Raw genomic sequence first — 27996 nt, 5'->3', positions numbered from 1 at the left:
CCCGACCATTGGCCCCTTTTTGAGGGGGCGGAGCCGGGCGGTGTTTCATCCCTCAGCCTCAGGCTGAGCCGGACCGAGCCGAGAGGACCCGAGTGGGGCCGAGGCCAGTAGCCCCGGGGCCCTGAGCAGAGGCCGTAGCTTGCGCCGCACCCGCGGCCAGGCGGAGCCAAAGATGCCGGCCTCTGCTGCGCGGCCCCGCCCGGGTCCCGGGCAGCCTACAGCCTCGCCCTTCCCGCTACTGCTGCTGGCGGTGCTGGGCGGCCCGGTATCCGGCCGCGTCCCCCGCTCGGTGCCCAGAACCTCGCTTCCCATCTCTGGTAAGGCGCGGGCGCCCACGCCCTCAGCCCTTCGCGCCCACACCCACACCCACACCCACCTGCTCCTCAGACCGCTCGGCCGGACCCGGGCCTCTCAGCCTGGTGTATGGCGTTCCACGCCGCCCACGCCCCGCCGGGACCGGGGCGAGACCCTCGCACTTCACCGCATCCTCTCTGCATTCCTCCCGCGCCCCCCAGCCCCTCATCCCCAGCCTGGGCCTCGCGCCTCGGCTCCCACGACACGCCCAGGCTGCCCCAGCGGGCCCTATTCCCAGAGCCGCAGGAGCGTCCAGTCCTCACCGTGCAGACTCGGACACTGAGGCCCAGAGCTCGGGTGGGGGCTGCCCGAGGTCGTTCATTTCGAAGTTCCGTCTCCCTTAGTCCCGTTTCCCCGCACATACACCTGGGTCCATCATTCCAGCTTGACACCCACTCTGCTTTCAGACCCATCAGTCTTTTATTCTACTCCAGCTTTCCATTCCGATCCCCAGGTCAGCATTTCCATCTTCTCCAATTCATTTCCCTATCAGTTCTATACATCATCAGAACCTCTTGGCCCTTCTGACAGCCCTAATCTTCCTAACCCTCTTCCCGCTCCCCTGAAATCTCTGACAGCAGCTCCCATTCTCCCATTATTGGATCCACGTTAACTCTCCTAACTTGCTTAGTGTTCCTCGCTGCCTCTGCCCATTCCCTACATTGAATATTGGTAAACCATTCAATGTGTTGATGTAAAGTTCTGCTTAAATGATTTTTCAAGTCTTCAGAAGGAAAAATAGAGGAGGGGGATATGATCCTTTGAAAAGATGTGGAAGAAGCTAGGAGACGTCACAAGGTTAAAAGTGATCATTGGGGCGATTCACATTTTAGACTCTGCTGAGGTGGGTATGAGCATGGCCATGGACCTTGTTGTCTTCTCAGTGGGCATTGAGTGTTATTAGCACCTTGGGCAGACAGAACCAGTGAAGCCAAGAGTACAACCTGTTGGCAACAACTCTGGACTGGTTAATAGTAGTTTAGAGTTTAAATTCAGACTAGTGCCATATAGGGATGCTGTGATTCCAGAAGGCGAAGTTGTGGCCAGAGCCTGGGGTTTCAGTTTGCACCCGAGCAATAGCCACAAAGTAAGTTGAGATTGCCAGGCTGGGTTGATGTCCAGGCATCCAGAGATGTCTAGATGGCAAGCAAGGTGAAGCAGAGTTGAGGATGTGAAGGGAAGTCAGGTGATCCAGGGCTTATACTAAGCATGAGAGAGTGGGCACAGAGGTAAGTATGGGTGTGGGAGGATGGAGTGGGCGGGACTCACATCAGTACATCTAGGAATGAATGGGTTGGTGTCCATTCTGCCGTCTTGAGGGTACTGAGCAGAGGAAGCAGGTAGAGCAGAGCTGTATTGGTGCAAGGGTAGGGTCCCCAGAACCAGAGGTTGAGCTAGGAAGGTAAATTCATGCCAACTTATTCCAATCTTTAAATAGATACGAATTTTGAATGCTGATATGAGGTTTAGATTTTTTTTTTTTTTTTGAAGCAGAGTCTTGCTCTGTCACCCAGGCTGGTGTGCAGTGGTGTGATCTTGGCTCACTGCAATCTCTGCCTCCCGGGTTCAAGCAATTCTCCTGCCTCAGCCTCCCAAATAGCTGGGATTACAGGTGCGCGCCACCTTGCCTGGCTAATTTTTTGTATTTTTAGTAGAGACGGGATTTCACCATGTTGGCCAGGCTGGTCTCAAACTCCTGACCTCAAGTGATCCACCCACCTCAGCCTCCCAAAGTGCTGGGATTACAGGCGTGAGCAACCGTGTCCAGCTAGTGCTCTATTTTAATAGAAAAAGCATACTTACCCACTGGATTGTGTGCTAAATATTCTGGCCTCATCTATCTCTGGTTCACTTGTCAAGGCTCTGTTTCTTCCCCATGGCTGCTTAATAAATGGTACTTGGAAGAAAACAAAAATTGGCCCCTTTGGTTTTGCTCTTGTGGACTTGACCCTTAGGAAGCGATGGCTAACATCACTCTCCTCTCTTCCTGCCAGAGGCTGACTCCTGTCTCACCCGGTTCGCAGTCCCTCACACATACAATTACTCTGTTCTCCTTGTGGATCCTGCCTCCCACACACTTTATGTTGGCGCCCGGGACACCATCTTCGCTTTATCCCTGCCCTTCTCAGGGGAGAGACCCCGCAGGGTGAGAGACAAAAGAGGGAAGGACCCCGACCCTATAGCATGTGATTAAATCTATGATTTTATGAGTGTGTGTGTGGGGGATTTCATAATAACTAAAGATGTAACAGCAGGGGTAGTAGGAGGGGGTGAGTTGGGAGACATGGGGGGAGATCATCCACTTTGTTTTCTTAGCTAAGAGTATGGCGGGTCAGGGTGACTGGGGAGGATATGAAGGAGGTTCATGATGATGGGGAGGAGACCACAGTGACCAGGTTTCAGGTGACAATGGGCAGAGAGATCATTAAAATTACAATACTCTAGGGAAACAGCTTTCAAACTTTTTTTTGACCATTATTAGAACTATACAGTTTGAGCATCCCTAATCTAAAAATCCAAAATTCAAAATACTCCAAAATCTGAAACTTTTTGTGTGCCAACCTGGCACTCAGAGGAAATGCTCATTAGAGCATTTTGGATTTTGGATTTTGAAATTAGGGATGCTCAACCAGTATGTATTCTGCGAATATCCCCAAACCTGAAAAAATCTGAAATGTAAAACACTTTTGATCACAAGCATTTCAGATAAGGGGTGCTCAGTGTATACTGTGTATTGTGGCCCAGTACACAATTATGTACTGAAAGAAACCTTTCTTGAAACAATATCTACCTCTTATATGTGATACATTTTGATATATTCTATTTCATTAAAAATAATGTTGGTTATGATTTCAGAATTGATTTTATTACTCATTAATGTGTGGGGACCTCCATTTGAAAAACAATGCTCTAGGGGGACTTCTGAAGTTCCCAAATTGATGGAGGTTACAGAACAGTTTAATCTCCTCTAACATCGAGGGAGTTTGATGTTAGGGGAATCTGGGTGAAATGATCACTTCTCCTTTCTCAGATTGACTGGATGGTTCCTGAGGCTCACAGACAGAACTGTAGGAAGAAAGGCAAGAAAGAGGTAGGTGTAAATCTGAGCCCTGTCTTGAGTGTCAGTTGAGACCTTGGCCCAGCCCTGACTCTCAGTCCCCTGTAATGCTTCCATCCCAATGGGCCCAGGCAGAGACTCTAACACCATGCCATCACCCATCATCTCTGATCCCAAAGCTGCATCTAACTGTCCTGACGTTACCTTACCCTTCCTCGTACCTGCTGCTTCTGATTCTTTCTAACCGTCTCTGACCCCCAGGACGAATGTCACAATTTTGTCCAGATTCTCGCCATTGCCAATGCCTCTCACCTCCTCACTTGTGGCACCTTCGCTTTTGATCCGAAGTGCGGGGTTATTGTGAGTGACAGGGGTGGGAGGAGAGGGAGAGGGTGCCTGCACCAGTGTGAGTTACTTGGGGTGGTGGTGGGAGGATGGGAAGGGTTTTCTGTGAGCGACCATGATGGGGGCATGGTCAAGGCAACCATTGTGCATGATAAGCATTGGGTGTAGGGGCTGTCCTCATGGGATGAGGGTATGTGTAAGCCACTGAGGGAGGGAAAGGGAGGTTGTCTGGAGAGGGTAAGATATACAAAGTGTGAAGAGAGACATAGTGGGATAGTTAAGGAAGTTAGGGATGCTGGTTGGGCTGGGGAAACAACAAATCCAGGGAGAGACTTCAGAAACCAGAAACTCATGTTTCCCTTGCCCTGTGTATGCTTTGTCCAGGCAGCCTGTGTCCATTTCTTAATTAGTACAGCCCGTTGCCTGTTTCTTCCTTTCATAGCATGTGACTGTCTCTTACCACCTTCTCCTACTTCCACTGCCAACCTCATTGTATATGGGCTGTGACTCTCTCCTCTCATGGCTTCTGATGTCACTTCCACTAATGTAATATCTGCTGGCCCCATATTCTGGATCTTGCCTTCAGGGCGGGCACTCTGTCAATCATGTTTTCTTATAGATGCTGTTTATTGCTGCTGAAGGCCTGGACATCACCAGCCTCAAACACAGACAGGCTTGGGACATGTGTATCCTAATCACATCTAGGCTAGTCATAATCTCTGGGACTGATGACTGTTTCTGAATTCTCAGCTTTTCCCATCTGTTACACAGTAGTCAGCACTGGTCTTTTGGCAGCTCACATTTGTGACAAGCCCCTGGGGTGAGTCAGAAGCCTCACATATCCTTTATATCCAGTGGCTTCCCTTTCTGCTCTGTAGAGCAATAGGAGGGAGTATAACTGCTCCCTTTTTTGACCTCATCCTTAACTGTAGATCTTGTCTTGACTCTTCTTCAGTCCTCAGTAATCCCTGCCACCTGGATCAAGTCAGTATGTATCTCTAAACCCCTCTTTGTTACATACCACCCTCATATCTCTGGCTTAGGATGCTAATCATAATCATATGCATGATTGCTCCAGTTAGTCCCCCTGGGCTGCCTTGGGGTGGGTTGGACTTATGTTAAGTCCTTTTCATAATGCAGGTGATACAGGCTCCCTACCAGCATCTGGATAGCTCCCTCATTCTGGAAAGGTTCGCAGTTCAGGGTGTTGGTGAAAATCTCTGTATTCCCTCAGGTAACATTGAGGTCTAATTTCCCTACAGTTCTCCTTAAGTTTATAAGGTAGCAATGGTACTGCCATTGCCATATTTGTCCTTTTCCATTCTGCCAGGCTTGGGGATTCCATGGGTATGAATCCCAGAGCCATGGCTTATAGACAGTGTGATTGTTCTAAATTAGTCTCCTAGGGCCTTTAATTCTTCCTTGTTTCTCTGAGGTGGGACTCTAGTGGTTGTTACATAAGGTATCTAGACAGAAAATGTTCTTTCTGGACATACCTGTCAGGATTGGTGTGACTTGGATGCCTGTCTCTTCTTGAGGAACATCAGCAATGAAGAGTGAAGCCAGGGGTCTGTGTCCTGAGCTCCCAAGAATTCAGCTCTTTTCCTGAACCCTCCTGTCTAGCAGGCTTATGAAATGGGGGCCCATCCTTTGGTCAAGGCTTGTTTGAAGGAGAATATAGAGACTAGCCGCAAGAGGTCAACTCTGGTAACCCTTTGAGCCACATCCTGTCTGCTCTGTAGGCGTTTTGAAAGTTCTCTTCTGCCTTAACCTGTCTTATCCTACTACCCAGCAGCCCCAGTCTGCTTGACCAAGTTCTTCCTTTATCCTCACTGCTGAACCTCTCATGTCCTAGACTGATGACTTTGAGACTGTATATAAACAATTATCTGAGAGCTTTGTTCCAGACATAGCAACTTGATCAAAGTTGATTGTGGAGAAATGAAGGTTCTTACAAAAAGGAAATTCCAGCATTGGATCTAAGGGCTCCCACTGTGGAGTGCTGTCCTTCAGTGATAGCTCATTGGACATTGGAGGAAAATATCGTAATTTGTTTTGTTGAGGGACCTCTAGCAGTTAACAGAGAAAAATGTTAGACTTCTAACAACAACAACAACAAACAACAACAATGACAACCATTCAGTTGAGTGTCTGCTCTGATGAAGACTTGGTATTAGGTACTTTACATTAAGGATTAAGTTTAATTCTTATCACCACATCATGATATTTAGGTATTATTTCCATTTTACAAGTAATGAAACTGAAGTTCAGAGAAATTAAGTATTGTCTCTAAGACTGAATAGCTAGCAGAGGCAGAACCAAAATTTAAACCTGTGTTTGTCTCTGGCTCTGTTCCACTATCCTGTCCCTCTAGTCTAGCCTGCAGCCCAGAAGACCTTATCTGTCTTCAATTTCTTGTGGCATTTGATGTGTTTCATGTACTAGGAACCATCTTTCTTTTCTTTGCTTTTTTTCTTAGCCACCTGGGAAAGGTCCTTCCTATGCCTTAAACTCCTCTTGGCCAAGGCCGAAGGACCAGTTCCAACCCATAGCTCAGAGAGAGCCTTCCTGTCCAGCTCCAGCTTTCAGCTTCGGGAGCTTTGCTTTACCACAGCTGATTCTCAGAGACTATGCTGCTGACTAACACAATGACGATACAATGAAGAATCTCAACATTCAGATAGATAATATAGTGGAGTGGTCATGTCTCTTTCAGACCCGAGTTAAATGTCATTTTGACCATGCAATAATCATAACCTATCTAGTTAATAGGAGGCTCACCTCTTCAAAGGTTAGAAACCTGGATGATATGATGATGCTGCTGAGGAAAACTGAAAAAGAACTAGTTTCAACATATTGAGTTTTAAAGGGCAGATAGGAAATCTCTGTGAGGAAGTCCAGCAGTCAAATAAAAATATGGGCTAGAGTTTAGAAGATACCAGATTTGGAGAGTTTGGGGAATGATTTGCGTAGAATATCTGGCTGGAAAGAATGAATGAGATCTTTGAAGCATATGTGAAAGCTACTAAGGGTGGATTCTTAGGATACACATGTGGGAGCTAGAAAGAAGAAGGAAATGGAGAAATAACAGATAGGAGGGATTCCAGAAGGGCAGAGTTTCAGGAGAGTCAAGGAATAGAATATTTCAAGGAAGGGAGTGAGTCAAAAGTATCAAATGGTGCATAAAGGTTAAAGAGAATGAGAACTGAGAAAAAGTTCATCCCTTTAGTCCTTGGAGAAATGTAAGGCAGTAGTTATAGGCATAGAAAACATTATTTGTCTTCCAGGAATAACAGGTGATCTGGTTTGGATAGAACAAAGGTCATTTTGAGAAGTAGTTGAAAATAAGTAGGTTTGGCTGATGAGGTTGTACTCCAGGCAATGGTGGGCTATTTTCTCATTCTCTTGCACAAAAATTTATTATTAAGTCAGTGACCAATACTTCAGATTAATCTTGGGTGGGTATTAGAATAACTTGGTTGGTGGGGGTGGCTAGATGATGTGGAGAAAGGAGTTTACTGCCATGGTTTAGGTGAGAGGTAAGAAGGGAAGCAGCAGCAGGTAAGTACCACATCTCTAGGGTGCCCAACCATCTTGTTAATCTCTCACCAAACCCATCTTTCTTCTCAGGTGAGGATGCTCCCACTGTCACACAGCTGGAGAGCTGTGCCTCTGTGGAGTCCTCCATTCCAGCAGACTCTTCTGACCCAGCATTCCCTTTTTGGGGACTTCAAAAGTTTTAACAGGCCTTCTTCCAGACTCTCAGTAAAATAGAATCTTGTTTGCCATCTAGAACAAGAGATGAGTAATCGGAGTGGGCCAGTAGTACACTTATGTTCAGGGGATATATATTGATATTTCTGCAACAGCTACCATGGAAGTAATTAGGCTCCAATGACACCATATGCCCATGCCAGTTTGTGAACTAAAGATATCATACCTGTCATTTCCATGCCATAACTTTGACTCTCAACCAGCCACTGTTAACTTCCCTCTCAGTCCTAGGTTGAAATCATCCTTGTTTTTAGATGTTATCTTGAAGCCTCTCTTAGTGCCAAATGCTAGACTAAGGTAACTTCTGGCTGGCCCTGATGAAGCTCTTACACCTCTTGTTCCTTGCCCATGTCAGTCCCTCTGGAGTCCCTGGGTGAGGAAGGTACTTACCTACCAAACTCTCACATTCTGACCTGAGCTTCAGGTCATTCTTTACTGACTTTGCTGGTTCCCCTGTCCTCTGCCCTTGGTCGTATGATGCAGCTCTGTCTTTCATCCTTGGGGTGGGGAATAGGAGGAGGATGGCCCTTGTCTCTCTAGGCCTCTGGGTTTCAGATGGTCCTTTATCAGCCTGCACTTTTCTTTGTCCTTTCTAAGGTTTCCAGTCCTCAGGAGGCCTGCTTTCTTCCTGATCCTTCTTGTCATGTAGCATATTCTCCAGCCAGTTACAAACCCTACAGTTCAGCAGTGTTTCAGAGGAAAGACCTACCTTCAGCCTCTTAGGTGCTTCTTGGGCTGTCCTAGGAATTTCTTCATCAGGGCATGTGGGTGTTGGCTGCTGGGGGAATTGAGGGAAGAGGAATAAACTGATGAACAAAGGATAGCAGAGATGAGAAATGCAGGAGTAGATGGGGGCATCAGGAATAGCTGACTGGTAATATGGGGATGATAGTTGGGGGTAGGGAGTGGAAGGGGAGAGGAATGGGAATTGACCTTTTCCTTCATCTGACCATCTTTGTAATTCTCACCATGAACCTTCCCTATGACCCCTAAACCAATTGCCCCCTTCTGGTCTATAGGACGTGTCCAGGTTCCAGCAGGTTGAAAGACTTGAGAGTGGCCGGGGGAAATGTCCTTTTGAGCCAGCTCAGCGGTCAGCAGCTGTAATGGCTGGTGAGTGGGGAGAGACAAGAACCTGTAACTTCTTGCTAATTGCCTCCTTCCCCACCCCTGCTGTTAGAATTTCTGTGTTCTTTCTTACCTTGGAATGTCTATTATTCTCATGTCTCTTTTTAGCCTTTCCTGTTCTTCCCTGAGTGCCTGTGTGACCACCTGCTTTTCCCCACCTAGTATGATATCCCCAGGATTCTCTCCACAGAATGTGTCCTCTGCACCTCTAGTGTAATGTTTCCTCTCTTAACCTCATTTTCTTTTCTCATAGTGTTTTTATTCCTGTTAATAAGTGGAATATACTACAATGCATATTGTAATAAATTTGGAAAAAGTATAAAGAAGAACATGAAGAAAACTTCTAGAACAGCACTTTCCAAAAGAACTTTATGTAATGATGGAAATGTTCTACATCTGCACTGTCCAATACAGTAGACACTAGCTATTGTGGCTATAGAGCCCTTGAAATGTGACTAGTGTGACTGAAGGAAGGAATTTTAAATAGTATTTAATTTTACGTAAATAGCCCTGTGTGTCTAGTGGTACCATATTAGTGTAATTCTAAAATATCTCCACTTAGAAAATTATTGCTAATATTTTAGGATATTTCCTAATATCCTGTATTAGTCCATTTGTGTTGCTATAAAGAAATACCTGAGACAGGGTAATTTATAAAGAAAAGAAGTTTATTTGGCTCATGGTTCTGGATGCTGGACATGAAGCATAGTGCTAGTATCTGCCTCTGGTGAGGGCCTTAGGAAGCGTACAGTCATGGCAGAGGGTGAAGGGGAGCCAGTGTGTCACATAGTGAGAGGGGGGCAAGAGAGAGAGGGAGGAGGTACTTTTTTAAACAGATCTTTTGTGAACTCAGAGTGAGAGCTCACTCATTACTGCCAGGACAGCACCAAGCCATTCACGAAACATCTGCCTGCATGACCCAAACACCTCACACTAGGTCCACCTCCAACTTTGGAGGTCACATATCAATGTGAGTTTTAGAGGGGACAAAACATCCAAGCCATATCATATTCTAAATGGATATTAATGTGTGTGCACACCCATGTACATTCATGCACATACATTTGCTGCCAGTCCTTTGTTGCTCAGGGGAGTCAGTAATGACTATTAAATAAATTCCTGCTAGTACTTCTTTTGAACAAGCTGCCTGTGATTGCTCAAGTGTGAAATGATTCTATCACAAACCTAAACCTCTTCTGGAGAATGGCTAATTTATTAGCAGCCACACAGCAAATTGTTTTTGTGCCACATAGCCTGAATTTTAGGTCAGACCACCCAACATACACCCTCCAAATGGCTTTTCAGCGAAAAGCCATTTTCTTGTGGTAGTGTAAAGCAGGTTAATGGAAATTTTATGAGCATGTGCACATTATAAAACTTTTAAATGTCATGCTACATGGATGTAATTTTGAATTTTGTCATGTAATTTTATATCACAGGCATTTCTATATAATTTAAAAATTCATTGTAAAGATGTTTAATGACATGTTACTTATTCTGCTAATCTACCTTGAATTAAACAATTCCAAATTATTTATATAAATTTAATTAGTTCAAAGATTTTGCTATTATCCATATTACTGTAATGAACATCTTTGTGCATAAATTTTTGCTCACATTTTAGGTTGTCCTCTTAAGATTCCGAGAAATGGATTACTGTATCAAAGGGTGTGAACATTTAATGGCTCATTATCTGTTGCTAATTGAGTTTCTAGAAAGGGTATACCAATTTACACCCTAAATCAGCAGTGAATGAGAGTGGCTTTTCTCTCACATGAATTTCACCAGAATGTATTGTTGTCATTTAAAAAAATCTTTGCTATTTTGTCTAAAAATGACACCTTGTTTTTATTTGTATTTCTTTGAATATTAGTGAAGTTGAATGTTCTTCATGTTTTAGTACTTATTTTTATTTCTTCTTTGGTAAATCCTCTGCTTATGTTCTTGGACCAGTTAACAGGTAGGATATTAGTGTTTCAATTACATATCTTTTCCTTTGTGATTGTGTATAATTTTTAAGCTCAATCCTTCACTTAAAGAGCAGATAACATTTTTTTCTTAAAAATTTTTTCCAAACATATAACTCTTTGATCTGTTAATATTTGGCATTATTTTGATGAATCGCATGAGAGGGGGATCTAAATTAATTTTTCCCAGCTAGCTAATCAGTTGACTCAGCATCATTCATCATACTGTTTTTTTCTTTCCTTGCTGACTTTTTTTGCCAACTTTATCATAAAATTAATTTTTACCTATATTTTTGGGAAATATTTTATGTAAAACAAAAATTGGGACACAAGATCTAACAATGAAAATTTTTTCCTATGCATACTTTATTTTTTAGGGAAAGTTTTAAAAGCTATACAAATTAAATCACTCTTTTTTTTTTTTTTTTTTTTTGAGACAGAGTCTTGCTCTCTTGCCCAGGCTGGAGTGCGGTGGCGCAATCTCCACTCACTGCAAACTGCGCCTCCTGGGTTCACACCATTCTCCTGCCTCAGCCTCCCGAGTAGCTGGGACTACAGGCACGTGTCACCATGCCCGGCTAATTTTTTGTATTTTTAGTAGAGATGGGGTTTCACTATGTTAGTCAGGATGTTCTCGATCTCCTGACCTCGTGATCCGCCCACCTCGGCATCCCAAGGTGCTGGGATTACAGGCGTGAGCCACCGCACCCAGCCATTAAGTCACTCTTTAGTCTTATAGTTAATGACTTATCTTTTTCTGAAAAATAAAAAAAAGTTTTTGAAAATGAGCATAAAGTATATATTGACTAAATACAATATTTTGAGTTGTCATGATTATCATTATCTATTGTTGAAATTGAGACCTTCCTTATACATGTTTGAATAAAACAATTTAGTCGATAGTTTATTTTTCTAGGTTTTTAATCAACATCTTTGATAACACTCAGAGTCATTAAAGATTTCTGAGTTTTCGTGGTTGTGATATCTCTTGAGTCTATAAAACTGTTTATCAGCAAAATGACTTCTTGCAACACTCTAAGATAATCATTTATCGTACTTTTGTTTCAAGCAGTAATTTTTTGTTGTTGTTGTTGTTGTTGTTTTTTTGAGATGGAGTCTCGCTCTGTCGCCCAGGCTGGAATGCAGTGGCGCCATCTCGGCTCACTGCAACCTCCGTCTCACAGGTTCAAGTGATTGTCCTGCCTCAGCCTCCTGAGTAGCTGAGATTACAGGAGCCCACCACCACTCCCGGCTAATTTTTGTATTTTTAGTAGAGATGGGGTTTCACCATGTTGATCAGGCTGGTCTCAAACTCCTGACCTCATGATCTGCCTGCCTCGGCCTCTTAAAGTGCTGGGATTACAGGCGTGAGCCACTGCACCTGGCCTCAAGCAGTAATCTTTAAGCATGTTTAGCCCTCTGTGAGTAATTTCTCTTTATTAGGTCAGCAAGTGAATTCATATTAGAATGTGGTTTAAGAATACAAATTTCCAGTTTTAGTAAATGTGCTGCTGAAGCGAGCACAAGAATACAAATTTCATAAAGATCATTATAAGACAAAGTGGGAGGAACATTTTCAAAAAGGTTTTAAGTCTTTTTTTTTTTAAATAAAATTCAGGGTTGCCTTTCAGTTGATAATTGATGGAGGCGATCAGAACTCACTTCCTAATGGTTTAGAATGGTTAGCTTCAGTTAATGTGGAAACTCTATGTCTCTAGCTGTCTCAGATCCAAATCATAGTCAATACTAATATTATACATTTTCATCTGAAGTTATTACTTTACAGGGTTATAATTTAAAAGTTTTTCCTGGTCTGACATAAGTGCTAGCGTTTACTTGGGGCTTTCAAGAATGATTCATTATGCCTTGCTTTGCCTCTGTTTTGAAAATAGCAGTATAGAAATAGTGGTAACATTATATAATCATTAGAACCAAAATTCCCAATTAGGTTCTGTAAAAATGTCCTTAAAGATAATAGCAGTATTTTGAAATGAAAAGAGCTTTTAATTATGAAAATATGATTAGAATATAATAGGAGTATTTACTTAAAATTGTAAAAATTACAATGTGCATTGTAGAAAATTGAGAAAATGTAGAAATATATAAAGAAGAAAGTAAAAATGTTATTTGTAATTCTATCATTACCAAGTAACCACTATTATTATTTTGGAGTATTTTGAGTGTTTTCTTCTACCGTGTCTATGTGTCTGCGTATTTATTATAACTTGGAATTATGTATATTTCATTTACTATTGTATACTGAGCATTTTCTCATCATAGAAATTGTTTCTTCAAAACATGATTTTTAGCAGTTGCATACAATTACATAATTTGTACTGCGTACACAGATGGATGTAGCATGACTTAATTATTTCTATATAATTATACATTCAAATTTTAAAATTATTGTTTTTATAAATAATGCTGCAGCAGGAATCCTTTTACATAATTCTTTGCATTAATCTACTTAATTGCATATGAGTCAATCCAAAAAGTGGAATTGCTAGGTGTAAGAGTATAGATTTTGATAGTGCTTGATGGATTTGGACAAATTAATTGCTCTCCAGTTAGTCCTACCAGCAATGGCTACCAGCAGTGGCTAAAGGGCCTGTCCCATTGCCAGTCCCAAGTAATATGTACAAACAAACAGTGACCTCCTACAAAGTCCAGTATGATATATATATTTTGATTGGCATTTCTTTTAGTGAGGTTGAACAATTTTTCATGTGTTTATTGGTACTTCTGTTTCTTTTGGGAAAGCCTCTGAAATCTTATTTTCAAATACGAAGTTTATCTGTACTATACTTAGATACAATTAAGTAAATGATCTCATTGTCTTTATTTGCGCTATTCTAATTTGGAAAAATATGAATATTTTGACATTCACATTAGCCTAAGAACATCAGTGATTCCTTCTCAGTCTCCTTGACAGGCCTTTTGTCTTCTGCTCATTCTTTGTCTTCTGCTCATTGGAGTTCCTTGGGCTTCTACCTAAGAGCCTCTTCTCTTCTCACTCTGTGTAGTTGTGATCTCAGTGAGCCCATGGCTTCTGTTTCCACTGCATTCTGATGGCTCCCAAATCTGCATCTGCCTCTTGGACATTACCTGGAGGTACAGACCACACATCCAACTGCCTTCCACACATCTTCAGTTGGATGTCCCACAGGAATCTGAAAATCATCATGTCCCAAAGTGAGCTCATCATCTTTACTCACCTCCCCCAAACCTGCTTCTCTGTCAGTCTTCCCTCCTCCGAGTGTATAGTGCCATACACTCAGGTACCCAAGCTAGAGACAGCAGTCAGTTGTCTTTGGGCCTCCCTATCACATCCTATAATAGATAGGGTTTCTATCAAGAAGAGCAGAAGACTTTGCTCTTTCTCTTTGGGAACCCATCCTGTGTTTTTATCGTATGGTTTTGGTGTCATTGCATCTTGTGATGAACGCATCTGCCAAGGAGCTCTGCACATGTTCCAGATGCACTGCATGCTGCCAACATTTTGAGGCCAAGTCTACCTCTTAAATCTCTGAGACTAGCATTCACACATGAAAACAAGACAGCTACAGAAATCCTACATGGCCAACAGAGGGAAAGGTAGAGTCAACACTGCATCTCCAATCATCTAATTGTGCCCAATAATAGGCTTAAAAATTTTTTTTTTAAAAAATATCCAGCTGGCTCAATCCTTAAATAAGGAAAAGACTTTTTGAGTAGGAGCTATCTATCCTGAAAAATGTCTGACTATGAGAAGAAAAGGCAGTGGAAGAAGAAAGGCCAAGGCATGTAAAAAATCAGTTTTTTTTTTTTTTTTTTTTTTGAGACAGAGTCTTGCTCTGTCGCCCAGGCTGGAGTGCAGTGGCGTGATCTTGGCTCACTGCAACCTCCACCTCCTGGGTTCAAGTGATTCTCCTGTCTCCAAGTGATTCTCCTGTCTCAGCCTCCCAAGTAGCTGGGATTACAGGCATGCGCTGCCATGCCCAGCTAATTTTTATATTTTTAGCAGAGACGGGGTTTTGCCATGTTGGCCAGGCTGGTCTTGAACTCCTGACCTCAGGTTATCCACCCGCCCCGGCCTCCCAAAGTCCTGGGATTACAGGCATGAGCCACCAAGCGTGGCCAAAAAAAAAAAAAAAAAAAAAAAAATTAGCTTTTTAAAACTAATGTACAAGGCTAGGTGTGGTAGCTCGCACCTGTAATCCCAGCAATTTGGGAGGCCGAGGTGGGAAGATTGCTTTAGCCCAGGAGTTCAAGACCAGCTGGGGCAACATACTGAGACCCTGTTGTTAAAAATTAAAGACGGGGTCTTTAAAGGCCCCGTCTTTAAAAATGACCCTGTCTTTAAAAAAAATCAGCCAGGCATAGTGGCGCATGCCTGTGGTCCCAGCTGGGCGGCTGAGGTGGGAGAATTGCTTGAGCCCAGGAGGTTGAGGCTCTTCACGCCACTTCACTCCAGCCTGGGTGACAAAGTGAGACCCTGTCTTGAAAAGTAAGCTGGGCATGGTGGCTCACACCTGTAATCCCAGTACTTTGGGAGGCTGAGATGGGCAGATCATGAGGTCAGGAGTTCAAGACCCAGTACTTTGGTAGGCTGAGGTGGGCAGATCATGAGGTCAGGAGTTTGAGACCAGCCTGGCCTACACAGTGAAACCCTGTCTCTAATAAAAATACAAAAATTAGCTGGGTGTGGTGGGGGGGTGCCTGTAATCCCAGCTACTTGGGAGGCTGAGGCAGGAGAATCGCTTGAACCTGGGAGGCGGAGATTGCAGTGAGCCGAGATAGCGCCACTGCACTCCAGCCTGGGCAACGGAGCTAGACTCTGTCTCAAACAACAACAACAAAACAAAAGGTAACAAACAAAAAACTAATGAACTGATAATTCCTATTGTAACTCTCCTTTAAAAGGAAGCATTCTGATGCCAGAATAGAAATTTTAAACCCCCAGGCTGTAGAGAAATATTCACTGCCATGACACATGTTTACAAGCTTTCCATTTGGGCAAGTTGGGATCTATTTTTACACATAATTATGATTTTTCTTTGGCTGTGTTTCTTCGTCTTTTGTGGCTTTCAATGTCTTTTTTTTGTATTTTCAAAATGAAAATATCTTAGTTTTTTTTGCACTATAAAAGTAAAAGATGCTAACTACAAAAAACAAGGATTATTCAATGAATAATCTTTCCTATGCTTGCAGGCATATATACTTATTTTTTAAAAAATAAAAATAGGGTTGAATTTTTCCTGGTGGTGTTTTCTAACCTGCTTGTTGAGCAAACTCATCACTGTGGGAATTACTCGCTTTTGCACATCATCTTTTGCCGATGGCGGATGTGGCCTTGATCCATTCAGCAATAATTTGCCAAACAGTTGTATGGTCGGTGTTATTATATAAGCAATGTATCACAATCACAATATTTGGAATTGAGAGTGTCCTGAAGAGTCCAGGACATGTGGTGATCTTGTGGACGCCTATGCTCAATATTGTAATGGTTGCTATTCCTTCTGCTGTGTAGGGGTGTGTACATGTATATCTGTCTGTCTGTCTGCTGTAAGATGTGCTGCAAGCCCCTTCGTACTCTTAGGGCACCTGGAGCCCTGCTACTTGCTCCCGAAGTGTCTGATCCCTCCTGCTGTTTCATAGTGTCAGTGATCCTTGGCTGTTCCACTCTGAGTGACTGCGCACCTCTCAGTGTTTCTGAGCTCCAGTGTTGCTGACTCCCACATTGGTCACTTAGGAAGTTTTGTGACCTCCATCTACTGCTGCATCTTTGCATGGTTATCTGTGGTCCTTTACTGTTTCCAGAATATTTATGATTGTTTTTCTCCAACCCTACGTACCAAGTCACGCTCCCAGCATCTGCTTTACCACATCTCCTATTCTTAGGGTATCCATGACACGGCTTCTGCCAGGGTTTTGGTTTTAGAGCATTTAATGTGTCATGCTCTTAGGGAACATTTTCAAACTCTGGCCTCTGTGTCAACTTTTCCCCCCTTGGAAATACAGAGGGTTGGCTCATTTGCTGCTCCATTTTCTGCCAGGACCTTTGACCAATACTTGGTTTTTCTTTCCTGAAATTTTCTAGAAGGGAATGGAATATCTTTGTATAGCTTCCCCCTCTTCTGGTGGCAGATCAAGCATATGGCCCTTTGAAGTTTCATAAGGAGCTATAACTAACATGAATGAATGTCAACCATGTGCCAGGCCTTAGCTAGGTCTCTTTATTTATCTTATTTAACCCTTAGCACTATTCTGAGTGGAAGATGGCATTATCTCTATTCTGCGTTTGAGGAACCTGAGGCTTAGAAAAGTTATTTTGCCCAAGATCATAGTACTAATACTTAGGTACTAGTATTAATACAAGTACTAGTACTTGGGTTCAAACCCAAGTCTTCCTGGCTCCCAAACACTTGGATTCTTTTTATAATTGCAAATAATGGAATAGTCTCACTTCCCCACCCCAAAAGAACTCTTTCAGCCCCTGCACTGCTGCCCTTGTAAGGCTCTGGCCCTCTCGTTCTCTGCGTAGAGTGTTTCTTCAGTGCTGGTTACCTTTCTGGTGCCTGAGACATGCCGCTTCTCTGGAGCATCTGTGACCCCAGGATGATCATGCTTCCCTCCAAGTGGCCCCCCACTCTCTGCTGCTTCCCCCAGTGTGCATGAGCCCTGTGGTTCTGGCTGAGGTTTCATGCACCCGCTTCCAGCACATCAGCCTGTCTTGCTTCTCTAGCCTCTGACTGGATCTTCTCAGTTGCCTTTGGTAGCTCTCCCCTTAAATGAGAGTGCTCTCTTCTGGCTTTACCTTTTTCCCGGGCTATGACTTTCATGTCATGACTTAAGCATGAAGTGTGATGACTCCCAAGTTGCTGACTCTGGCCCTGTTCCCAGGCTCTTCCCTTAATTGCTTTCCAGGATCTCTGACCGATATCCTGAAGGCACTTCAGCCTTAGGATGTGCAACAAGGGGACTTATTTCCTCTCCAGCTGCCTCTTTTATGGGCCTTATTCTATCATTTGCTGGCTTGGTTAATAATGTCACCACTGACTATCATCAGTCTTAGAAGCTAGAAACCTTGAGAGACATTGGTTTACTCCATTCTGTCTCATCTCATATTCAGTTGATGAATTTCAAATCCTGTTAATGGATTCTACCTCAGAAATGCCTTCCAAATCCAGCCCCTTTATTTCCTCTGCCTCTGCCTTACTTTGGGCCTTTCACTCTTGCCTGGACTGTATGAATAGCCTTTTAAGTAGCATTATCTTTTTAAAAAACAAAACTGTTTATATCACTTTCCTCCTAAAAAAAGAAATCTCTGCAGTTTTATTCTTACCTGCAGGGTAAAGTGCATATCTGCTGGCATGGCAGAGCAGACTAACCACAACTGAGTGCCCATCCCCACACCTCCAGCTTCCTCTCTGCTCACTGGCCCTGCCCAGCAGCCTCTCTGCCCCCACATGGCTGAGCATGACTACCCTCTTAACTGGTTGCTTGTCTTCCTCCCTGAAGTCCTCCTTCCATCTGGCAAATTTCTCATTCCCATACCCAGCTCACATGTTGCCTCTGAGATACTGTTCCCTCAGGTAGATATAGCTGGGTCCCCCATATCTGTTAGTCTGTGCCTCCCGGAATCTGATTACACACTTGTCTTCCTGACTCACATGGGGGTTCTTGGGGCCAGGGATTTACTTAGCACCCGGCGCAGTTGTTGTACATAGTAGCTGGTGAAGGCATGCCACCTTGTTCTCTCCAGAGTGCCTGTGATACTCAACACACCTCCAGGGTGTTCATGACTTGGTACTACTCTCTGATTCATTTTCCTCCTACTCATGTCAGAGGCCTTGGTGGTGGTACTCAGAGTGGCTACAGTTCTCTCCCATTCAACCCACAGAGCTGAACCCCCCTTCCTTCCCAGAGTGTCTGTAATTTGTCTCTTACTCAGTCTCCACTATCCCTGGAGCACCTCTGCCCCTCCACTGTACTAGGAGGGAGGACCTGATTCCTTGTTGCTTCTCCTGGCTGCCTGTGAAATCTCCACTCATATCCTAGGCTAGTATCTCTCAAAGTGAGGTCCTGAATCACCTGCATCTGATTACTCTGATTGCTTCTTCAAAATGCAGGTTCTTGAGCCAAGCCCAGCTCTACTGAATGAGAATTGCTGGCCCAGGGATCTGCATTTAAATCACTTCCCCAAGTGAGTCTAGTATTCTCTAAAATCGTGACTTGTTCCAAAGCAGTGTACGCCCACTAATGTTCAGAAAGAACATTCATCCCCTGAGACATTTACCGTAGTGGGACAACTTAAATAAGATTGGGACCTGTTACAAAGCAAATGCCCCTTTTGGAGAGTCACAGTACAATCAGCACATTACAGGATTACTGAAACAGCAACAAAAAAGCCCCAGAGAAACAAGCTTGATTTTTATGAGGGATGCCTTTATTCTCATACACATGGACATTTCTGCACAATATTTTCTTAATCCTGGTTTCCCTGACTGCCCTGGAGCAGTTTATGTCTAGATTTCCTTAATTGCAATAATGCCTGTGATGTGCTCAGCAGAGTCTGGCACTCATGGGTGTTTAGTCCCTGAGAGTCGCTGCCCTGCTTTATGCCCTACTCTGCCTGTGACCTCTGTTGCTTCCCTCAGTGGGTCCCTGATAGCCCATCTCCTCCCTGTCGCCCTGCAGGGGGGGTCCTCTATGCTGCCACTGTGAAAAACTACCTGGGGACAGAGCCAATTATCACCCGAGCAGTGGGTCGTGCCGAGGACTGGATTCGGACAGACACCTTGCCTTCCTGGCTGAACGGTGGGGAGAGGGAGAGGGGTCCTCTGGGGGGACCGATGGGGTGGAGTCTGGGAAGTCCTAGGTTGTGTCTGTGAGGATCTGAGCCCACTGGTATTCCCAGCCCCAGCCTTTGTCGCAGCCGTGGCGTTGAGCCCAGCCGAATGGGGGGATGAAGATGGAGACGACGAAATCTACTTCTTCTTTACGGAGACTTCCCGAGCATTTGACTCATACGAGCGCATTAAAGTCCCACGGGTGGCCCGTGTGTGTGCGGTGAGACCCCATCCCAGCTGTCTGTCTGTTGTCTCCTGCTCTGTCTGTCCCCCGTCTTATCTTTTCCTCTTTGGGTCTCTGTCTTTGAATCTCTCCTGTGTCTCCTATTTTCTCTGCCTTGACTTCTCTTCTGGGAGCTTGAGTAATGTGAGAGAGAGGCTCTGGCCTCTTTGACACGCACAATTACCCTTGTGACACACTGTCTACAGGAGGTGGACTAGTGTAGAGGTTAAAGGGAGGAACTGGTGACAGATAGACCAGGGTTCAAGTCCCTGCCCTACCCACCATTTAACTGCCTTTGCAACTCTGTCCAGGTTCTTTAGTGTCTTTGAAACTTGTCTATAAAAAGAGGATAATAATGATGCCTGTCTGTGAGGGCTGTTTGAGGATTAAATGAGGTAACTTACGTAAAACACATAATACAGCACTTTATAAGGGCACAGTTAACTTAGTCACTGTCATTGTTATTGTGACCCCTTCACCCTCATATCTCATTATCCCCGCAGCTACTCTGTGTGGCTCTCTGTCCTTGCATTTGTATGTATCTGTCTCCCCATCTGTCTGTCTGCCCTGAAGTCAGGGAGGAAACTTAAATTGGTCTCCATGCTCCTTGCCCAATGATGATCATCTAAAGAGAACCTCCCATGTGTTTGTCACCCCAGGGGGACCTCGGGGGCCGGAAGACCCTCCAGCAGAGATGGACGACGTTTTTGAAAGCTGACCTGCTCTGTCCAGGGCCTGAGCATGGCCGGGCCTCCAGTGTCCTGCAGGATGTTGCTGTGCTTCGACCTGAGCTTGGGGCAGGGACTCCCATCTTTTATGGCATCTTTTCTTCCCAGTGGTGAGGGGTCTTGGTGTGGAGGAGAGTTACAGGGTGGGGGATATGTGGGGTTGGCACAATGTCAGTGTTGTCTCTTCCAGAGGGGGCAGGCTCTCCCGCCTTTGGCTGCATGGCTCCCTGTGCGTTTCTCGGGGGTCATCTCATTTGACAAGGGATGAGTTGCTATCCCCCAGACCCCTCCATATATCCAGCTCCAACCTGTGAATTCCAGGGAGGGGGCTACTATCTCTGCTGTCTGTGCCTTCCGACCACAAGACATTCGGACAGTGCTGAATGGTCCCTTCAGAGAACTAAAACATGACTGCAACAGAGGACTGCCTGTCGTGGACAATGATGTGCCCCAGCCCAGACCTGGAGAGGTGAGGGGGCAGATCTTCATTCTAGACCTGAAGTCAAGAGCTGCTATTAAGGCAAGAGCCCCACTAAGCAACACTGGCATGTCCTGTTCCTGGGAAACTTTGTCACCAGCCCTGTATTTCCTCTAGTGCATCACCAACAACATGAAGCTCCGGCACTTTGGCTCATCTCTCTCCCTGCCTGACCGCGTACTCACCTTCATCCGGGACCACCCACTCATGGACAGGCCAGTGTTTCCAGCTGATGGCCACCCCCTGCTGGTCACTACAGATACAGCCTATCTCAGAGTCGTGGCCCACAGGGTGACCAGCCTCTCAGGGAAAGAGTATGATGTGCTCTACCTGGGGACAGGTATATTTAATGGTCAAGCAGGCTGCCTACCTAGTGCATACACATTCTCGTCACAGAGAGGGTACTGTAATACATACAGGTCTGAGTCCCAGGCACAGGGGCAATTATGTAATTATTCTTGTTCCTTTCCTGTCCCCTAGAGGATGGACACCTCCACCGAGCAGTGCGGATCGGAACTCAGCTCAGTGTTCTTGAAGATCTGGCCTTATTCCCAGAGCCACAGCCAGTTGAGAACATGAAATTGTACCACGTGAGTTGTAGATTTTGGAGAGTCTATTGGGGAGACATCTGAGTCCAGAGCCAGTTTGTGACCCTGAGGTCTGGGAGATCCAGTGTATTCCCCTTCCCCACTCCGTTTTTGTAGAGCTGGCTCCTGGTTGGCTCCCGTACTGAGGTGACACAAGTGAATACAACCAACTGTGGCCGTCTCCAGAGCTGCTCAGAGTGCATCCTGGCCCAGGACCCAGTCTGTGCCTGGAGCTTCCGGCTGGATGAGTGTGTGGCCCATGCCGGGGAGCACCGAGGGTGAGTGTAGCTGCCTGGATTTCTTGCTTACTGTGCCAGGGCTCTGTCCCATCCATATGTCTACGTTTCTCATCTGTTAATGCTGCCCTGCCGGAGGCTGTTTTCTTTTTCTGTCTGTTAGTGTCTACATTACTCGTGTGTCCTTCTGTCAGTCCATACTAGCTCATCTGTTTGTCCATCTAGTGCTACCTCATCAATGTCCTTGCCTCTCTGCTGGACCTGCCTTGACCTGACAGTGTGCCATCTCTGGTGGATGCTGCTTAGTTTTCATCTTACAAGAGCTCTTGGAAGTGTTTTCACAGTTGTCCACTCCGTCTTTCCTTGAAATACTTTCCTCTTTCTCTCTATGACTGCATTCTTTGGTCTCCTTTACTTTCCCATCCAACAACTGAATGTTGATATTCCTCAGGGTTCAGTCCTGGACCCATTCTCTTCACACGTTCATGCTCTCTCTAGGCAGTTTCATTCTGGTTACTTTCAATACCATCTGAGTGCTAATGACAACCACAAATATATCTAGTTGAGCTGTGGAACTCCCCATCCGACTGTCTACTTGATATTCCCTTGGATGCTTCATAAGCAACTCAAACTTAGCAAGTCAAAGTATGCACTGTTGTTTCCTCTTTCTCTCACATGCTCCTCCTCTGGTTTTCCTCATTCCAGTAAAGGGACCTCCATGCATCCAGTTGCTCAAGCCAGAAATTGCCCACATTGTATTATGATTTGTACTGATTCTAGCACCCAAATGTCCTTAGTCCACCCTCTTCTGTCCACCTCTACCGCTACCACTCTAGTCCAAGCCATCATCGCTTCTTAACTGGACTACTCTAATAACCTAATTGGTCTTCTTTTGACCATTTTGGGCTCCTACCATCCATTTTCCGTTTAGCAGCTTAAAAGCATATGTCACATTGAAGCAAATCCCTGACATCATATCATATTCATCTTAAATATTTCAGTATGTATCTCTACTAGATAAGGAGTTTTTTGTTTGTTTGTTTGTTTGTTTTTGAGATGGAGTCTCACTCTGTCGCCCAGGCTGGGGTACAGTGACGCCATCTCGGCTCACTGCAACCTCTGCCTCCCTTATTCAAGCGATTCTCCTGCCTCAGCCTCCCGAATAGCTGGGATTACAGGTGCCCGCCACCACGCCCGGCTGATTTTTATATTTTTGGTAGAGACGGGGTTTCACTACGTTGGCCAGGCTGGTCTGGAACTCCTGACCTCAAGCAATGCACTTGCCTTGGCCTCCCAAAGTGCTGGGATTACAGGTGTGAGCCACTGCGCCCAGCCCAGGACTCTTAAAAACATTTTACTGTGGGAAAGTTCAATCATATCCAAAAGTAGAGAGAATTGTATAATGAATTTCCATGCATCCATCCCTCAGCTTCAACAACCATCAGCTCCTGGTCAATCTTGCCTCATCAGTACGTTTACTCATTCCCAACTACTTTGATGCAAATCCTGGACATCATTTCACTTCATCCATAAATCTTTCTGTCCGTGTCTCTAACATACAAGGGCTTTAAAAAAAAAACCATATTACCATTATCATACCAAAAACTTACTTTCTTAATGTCATCAAATATCCAGTCAGTGTTCTGATTTCTTCAATTGCATATATTTTAAAAATTTATGTCAGTATCCAAATAATGCTTGTTAATTGTAATTGGTTGATATGTTTCTTAAGTGTCTTTTAATTATTGAGATCTTCCAGTAAAGTATTTTTAATCACTTGATTCGAAAGTGTTTTTGCAAACTGACCTTGAGATTTCCTGTTTTGAAGTCCAGTTAATTTATAGCATATTTGTATACTACAGAACCTCAAGTATATACAAAATCCAGAATGTTACAAAACCCCATGGCTACAAATTCTGTAGAGGTAAAAGTACTTGTCTTTTGGAATAAAACAGATTAATTCACACATGTCAAAACAGAGTGAAATGTTTAAAATGGTAACTGATCTGTAGGGCTAGATATGAAAGAAAAAACTGACATATAATTAGATTAGTCATAACATTTAATTTTGTTTTTCTGATATTTGTCTTGAATTATAAGTGTAAAATCTTATGCCGTCTCTTGATCAGATTCTTGACTTTTTGCCAGTTGGGGATATAAAGTAACTCTTGGATGACAGGCTTGGCCAGCTTTGCATTTTTGGTTAAGAACTTTAACCTGGTCTTTTAGTTTTTTGGGGGAGAACTTTTAAACATCTAAGAGAAAAGCAAGGGCTTTATTCTGTCCTTTATTGTTTTAATTTCCATTAAAATAAGAATTCACTGGTCTTAGATATCCTCTATACTTGAGCCTCAAGGATTCCCTTAAGGTATACATGAGTGGAGGGGGGTGGTGGGGAGTGTGGGCTGTGTGTTTATTGCCAGTGTTCTGGGTTGTTCTTGTGTACATTGCCCATACCTCAGTTCATCCAAGGGAGAAGAACATAGACTGTGAAGTTCCTGTGGCAGCAGCTGTACATGTGGTCTTCCTGTGTTCCCCACTCTCAGCTAGACTAATCAACCTTGGTTTTACCCAAGAAACTTCCATCTATTCATACCAGTCTTGGGAGCTCATTTCAGGGACCTCAATTCATATTGAGGGAGTTCATACTCAGATGAGTCTGTGTTTGATTGAGGCTTTGTGTGTTCAGACCTTTTCACTGACAACCCTAGTGTAGGGGTCTCATTGACTTCCCGGCCTCTGGGAGTGGTGCCAGAGAGTTCAGCAGTGAGCAGTCCATCTTGCTATCCTCCATCAGATATAGTCCACCCAAATCCTGGAAGTGCCAGGACTGTGCCTGGAGCTTCTGGCTGGATGACCCCAGATCCTTTGAAATAACACATAGGCCAGTATATATCAACCACTATTGAAGAGTTCCTTTGTAGAGACAAGGAGCTTTTAGGAAACAAGAAGTCACCTCACTGACCCTAAAGGAATTTTGATTAGCTTCTACAGAAAAGGAGTTGCTCTTTCTCTTAAATAAGAGGAAAAAAATAATCCCTATACTTTTTATCCTTTTTTTTCCTAGAGAAATCTTGTGGTTGTGGAGAACCAGGTTCATTTCTTAGAAGATTCTGTTTCTTTTAAAGCACCCCCACTAAACATCTTTACAACAGACCTAGTGCAAATTTAGCTATCACTGGTCTGCTAGAAAGATGCATGGAATTTGATATGGCAAATGAAATGTCATGAGTAATATTAAGAGGTATTGGGGAAAAATTTGGTGATGAGGAGAAACTTGACTGATATTTCTGGAGTGATTTCTGGGATGATGGGAGATATATTGAATGAGGGAGTCTTCAGTAATACTGAGGAGGGTTGAAGGGAATGTTCACACTGGATTTACCAAGCATTCTCTTCTTTGTAGGTTGGTCCAAGACATAGAGTCAGCAGATGTCTCCTCTTTGTGTCCTAAAGAGCCTGGAGGTCTGTATGGTCTGTATGGATTAGGGAAATGTGGGTGGAGTGGATGGAAAGGGGCTAGAGAGTTGTTCATTTTGGAACCATTCTAAACCTTGGATCCTGGAAGATGTGGCAGCCAGGAACCTTGGGCCTTAGCCTCTTTAGGAATCCCCTTTTTAGCTTAGTCTCCATAGCCCCTTTTCATGTCTGACATCACCCCACACTTTTCTTCATCACACCTCCAGCCTTTAGCCTCACCTCCTTTTGTGCCTTTGCTGTTTCTCACAGAACGTCCAGTAGTGTTTGAAGTACCCGTGGCTACAGCTGCACATGTGGTCTTGCCATGTTCTCCAAGCTCAGCATGGGCATCCTGTGTGTGGCACCAGCCCAGTGGAGTGACTGCACTCACCCCCCGGCGGGATGGACTGGAAGTGGTGGTGACCCCAGGGGCCATGGGCGCTTATGCCTGTGAATGTCAGGAGGGTGGGGCAGCCCGTGTGGTAGCAGCTTACAGCTTGGTATGGGGCAGCCAGCGAGATGCTCCGAGCCGGGCCCACACAGTGGGGGCGGGACTGGCTGGCTTCTTGTTGGGGGTTCTCACAGCATCCCTGACTCTCATTCTGATTGGTCGGCGTCAGCAGCGACGGCGACAGAGGGAACTTCTGGCTAGAGACAAGGTGGGCTTGGACCTGGGGGCTCCACCTTCTGGGACCACAAGCTACAGCCAAGACCCTCCCTCCCCCTCTCCTGAAGATGAGCGGTTGCCGCTGGCTCTGGCCAAGAGGGGCAGTGGCTTTGGTGGATTCTCACCACCCTTCCTGCTTGATCCTTGCCCAAGCCCAGCCCACATTCGGCTAACTGGGGCTCCTCTAGCCACATGTGATGAAACATCCATCTAGAACTGGGCAAATGACCACTAGTGTATAAGTGATCACTGGAATGGAGCGACCACTGAGATGCTGGGGGTCACTGGGCCTGGAAGACCATCCCAGCCTCTGAGTTCTCTTTGAGTATGAGTGATTGCTTGGACTTTAGTATCTGTTCTCTCTGAGCCTGGATGGGCTTGGGGCCAGACCTTTGCCTGATTCCTGATTTCCCATGAGAAATCAGAACTGCTTTCTGCAGCAAATCAGGGCTTCCCCCTAACATCTGAACTCCTGTAACCCTTCATCCCTGGCCCCCTATCTTGGGCCCATCAGTTTTGGGGATGGGGCACAGGGCATAGCTATGACTTTGCTTTCTGGGTGGAGCCTGGCCGGAAGGAAGAGCCCTGGAGGTGGTTGGGGGCAAATGTGCACTGTGTCCTTGGGGTAGTTCTGCTTATTCTTCAAGTTTATCTGAATCTGTGGGGAGTGCATGATCCCCATGTTGCAACATGGAGTCTCTGCCCTGAGATCTTCCCCATCTCAGTTTTCCTTCCATGAAAGAGTACGTGTAAATACATGGTGTTCATAAGAGACCTGGCCACATGTGCATGAATGACTGGGCTGATGCTTAGGAATATTTATGAGGGATGGGGAGGGAGACGATTGGAATGGGGGTGTTGCCTGCAGAACTTTAGACCCTGTAGCCATAGAGGGAATGGCGTTCCTTTCTAAAAGGAACTGAAACACTGCCCCTCTCCCCATTGCCCCACAACGTTACTCTAAATTTGAGTAGAGAAAAGCTCCTAAAGTGACCTTCCGGGTGGGAAGGGCAGCAGTACACATGACCCCGTCCTTTTCTTTGTTTTTACCCTCTGGCTGCCACCACTGCCGTGTCACAGCTGCTTTCTCTGGCTGGAGTGTAGGCTGTACCCCATTTCCTTGGCTCCCATTAAAAATTAACAACATTCTAATGATTAGGGAACAACAGAAGGGGAACAGTCATAGGATATACGAGCAGTATAAAGATACGTTTGCAATCAGTGACTACTCAGGGTGACACCCTTGCCCTAAAGCAGGAGTCCCCCCTACCTGGGGTCCATGGACTCCCTGAAATTGTATGCAAAATGTTGTTTGTACATGTGTGTCTGTATGTCTCTGTGGGGAGGTTTTATGGCTTTTGTCAGATTTTCAAGGCCTTAACAAAGTTAAAGGACCACTGCCCTGAGGTTACTGCACTGAGGCCAAGTTAGGATGGCATCACTCTGTGGCAGCTCTCCCTGGCCTTGCCCTGCCTGGAACAGGGTGATTTGCTGGAATGGAGTTACCACTGAGATGCCAAAGGTTGCTGGGTCTGGAAGACTGTTGTTGCCTCTCAATTCTCTTTGGGTCTGACTGACTGTGGCCAGTCCCTGGACTGGTAGCTGCTGGATGCCTCCTTGTTTCTCCAGTCCCTGGAAGCTGAGCTCTATGTGTATTTGATGACATTGTCAACTCTTACCAAACGTCAAGATCTCTTCCTGCTTGACCACTCGCACATGGCTCTAGGCTTCTCCTGCTGAGTCCTGGTCTTGGCCTGTGAATGTGCCTCGTTCATCCCTGGTGCTTGAGCCCCTCAAGCTCCAGTCAATGATCCAGTCCTTCCCCTTCAAAGTTTTCTGCTCTACTTTCCTTGGCAGCAGCCTGTGAACTACTCAAAAGAGTCCCCTTGGGTTTGGAATTATCAGTGGCTTTGCCACTAATAAATGTGTGATCTTCGGCAAGTAACCTAACCTAGGGACATCAGTTTACTCATCTGCAAAGTGGGGATAATAAAACCTACCTCAGGGTTGCTTCAAGGATTAAATGAGAAAATATGTCAACAATAAAGACCTGTCTGTACCAATAGATGTTGTTATTGCAAAAATGGGCTTACTATACATAACCATATAGCTTAACTATATGATAACCATGACATTCGTAGGCCGGGCATGGTGGCTTACG

At 44.8% G+C, this 27996-nt stretch overlaps 2 protein-coding genes across 6 annotated transcripts in view; one reads left to right on the top strand and one right to left on the bottom strand.

The window, feature by feature from the left end:
* Positions 1-560, bottom strand: part of M1AP (meiosis 1 associated protein) — a 96949-nt gene extending 96389 nt beyond the window's left edge. The window contains exon 1 of the mRNA XM_063695758.1: positions 377-560. The gene's annotated coding sequence lies outside the window, so the exon portion shown is untranslated. The remainder of the gene's footprint in view (positions 1-376) is intronic.
* On the top strand, positions 12-27898 carry SEMA4F (ssemaphorin 4F). Of its 5 annotated transcripts, XM_004029482.5 has the most exons (14): positions 12-317; positions 2349-2500; positions 3386-3445; positions 3674-3772; positions 8551-8644; positions 19306-19425; positions 19526-19677; positions 20340-20518; positions 20730-20877; positions 21004-21226; positions 21367-21476; positions 21591-21751; positions 25116-25174; positions 25439-27898. In XM_004029482.5, the coding sequence occupies exons 1-14, from the start codon at positions 173-175 to the stop codon at positions 26047-26049; spliced, it is 2313 nt and encodes a 770-aa protein (XP_004029531.4). In that variant the 5' UTR covers positions 12-172; the 3' UTR covers positions 26050-27898. The 5 variants fall into 5 exon arrangements, with proteins under 5 accessions (XP_004029531.4, XP_004029532.4, XP_063551827.1 ...); XM_004029483.5 differs by lacking the exon at positions 3674-3772 and having other exon boundaries at positions 14-317; XM_019021556.4 differs by lacking the exons at positions 12-317; positions 2349-2500 and adding an exon at positions 2523-2540.
* Positions 27899-27996: the final 98 nt, after the last annotated feature.

This window comes from Gorilla gorilla, chromosome 12, assembly GCF_029281585.2.
Source record: "Gorilla gorilla gorilla isolate KB3781 chromosome 12, NHGRI_mGorGor1-v2.1_pri, whole genome shotgun sequence".
NCBI lineage: Eukaryota > Metazoa > Chordata > Mammalia > Primates > Hominidae > Gorilla > Gorilla gorilla.
The sequence above is the reverse complement of the archived record's forward strand: the minus strand, read 5'-3'. Positions and strand labels throughout refer to the sequence as shown.

What these genes read in the sequence shown, in the direction of transcription:
- SEMA4F (XM_004029482.5), top strand. Translation starts at nt 173, where the DNA reads ATGCCGGCCTCTGCTGCGCGGCCCCGCCCGGGTCCCGGGCAGCCTACA. An exon ending in ATCCGAAGTGCGGGGTTATT is followed by an intron (nt 3,773 to 8,550) that starts GTGAGTGACAGG and finishes TCTGGTCTATAG; the next exon opens with GACGTGTCCAGGTTCCAGCA. An exon ending in AGAACATGAAATTGTACCAC is followed by an intron (nt 21,477 to 21,590) that starts GTGAGTTGTAGA and finishes CCGTTTTTGTAG; the next exon opens with AGCTGGCTCCTGGTTGGCTC.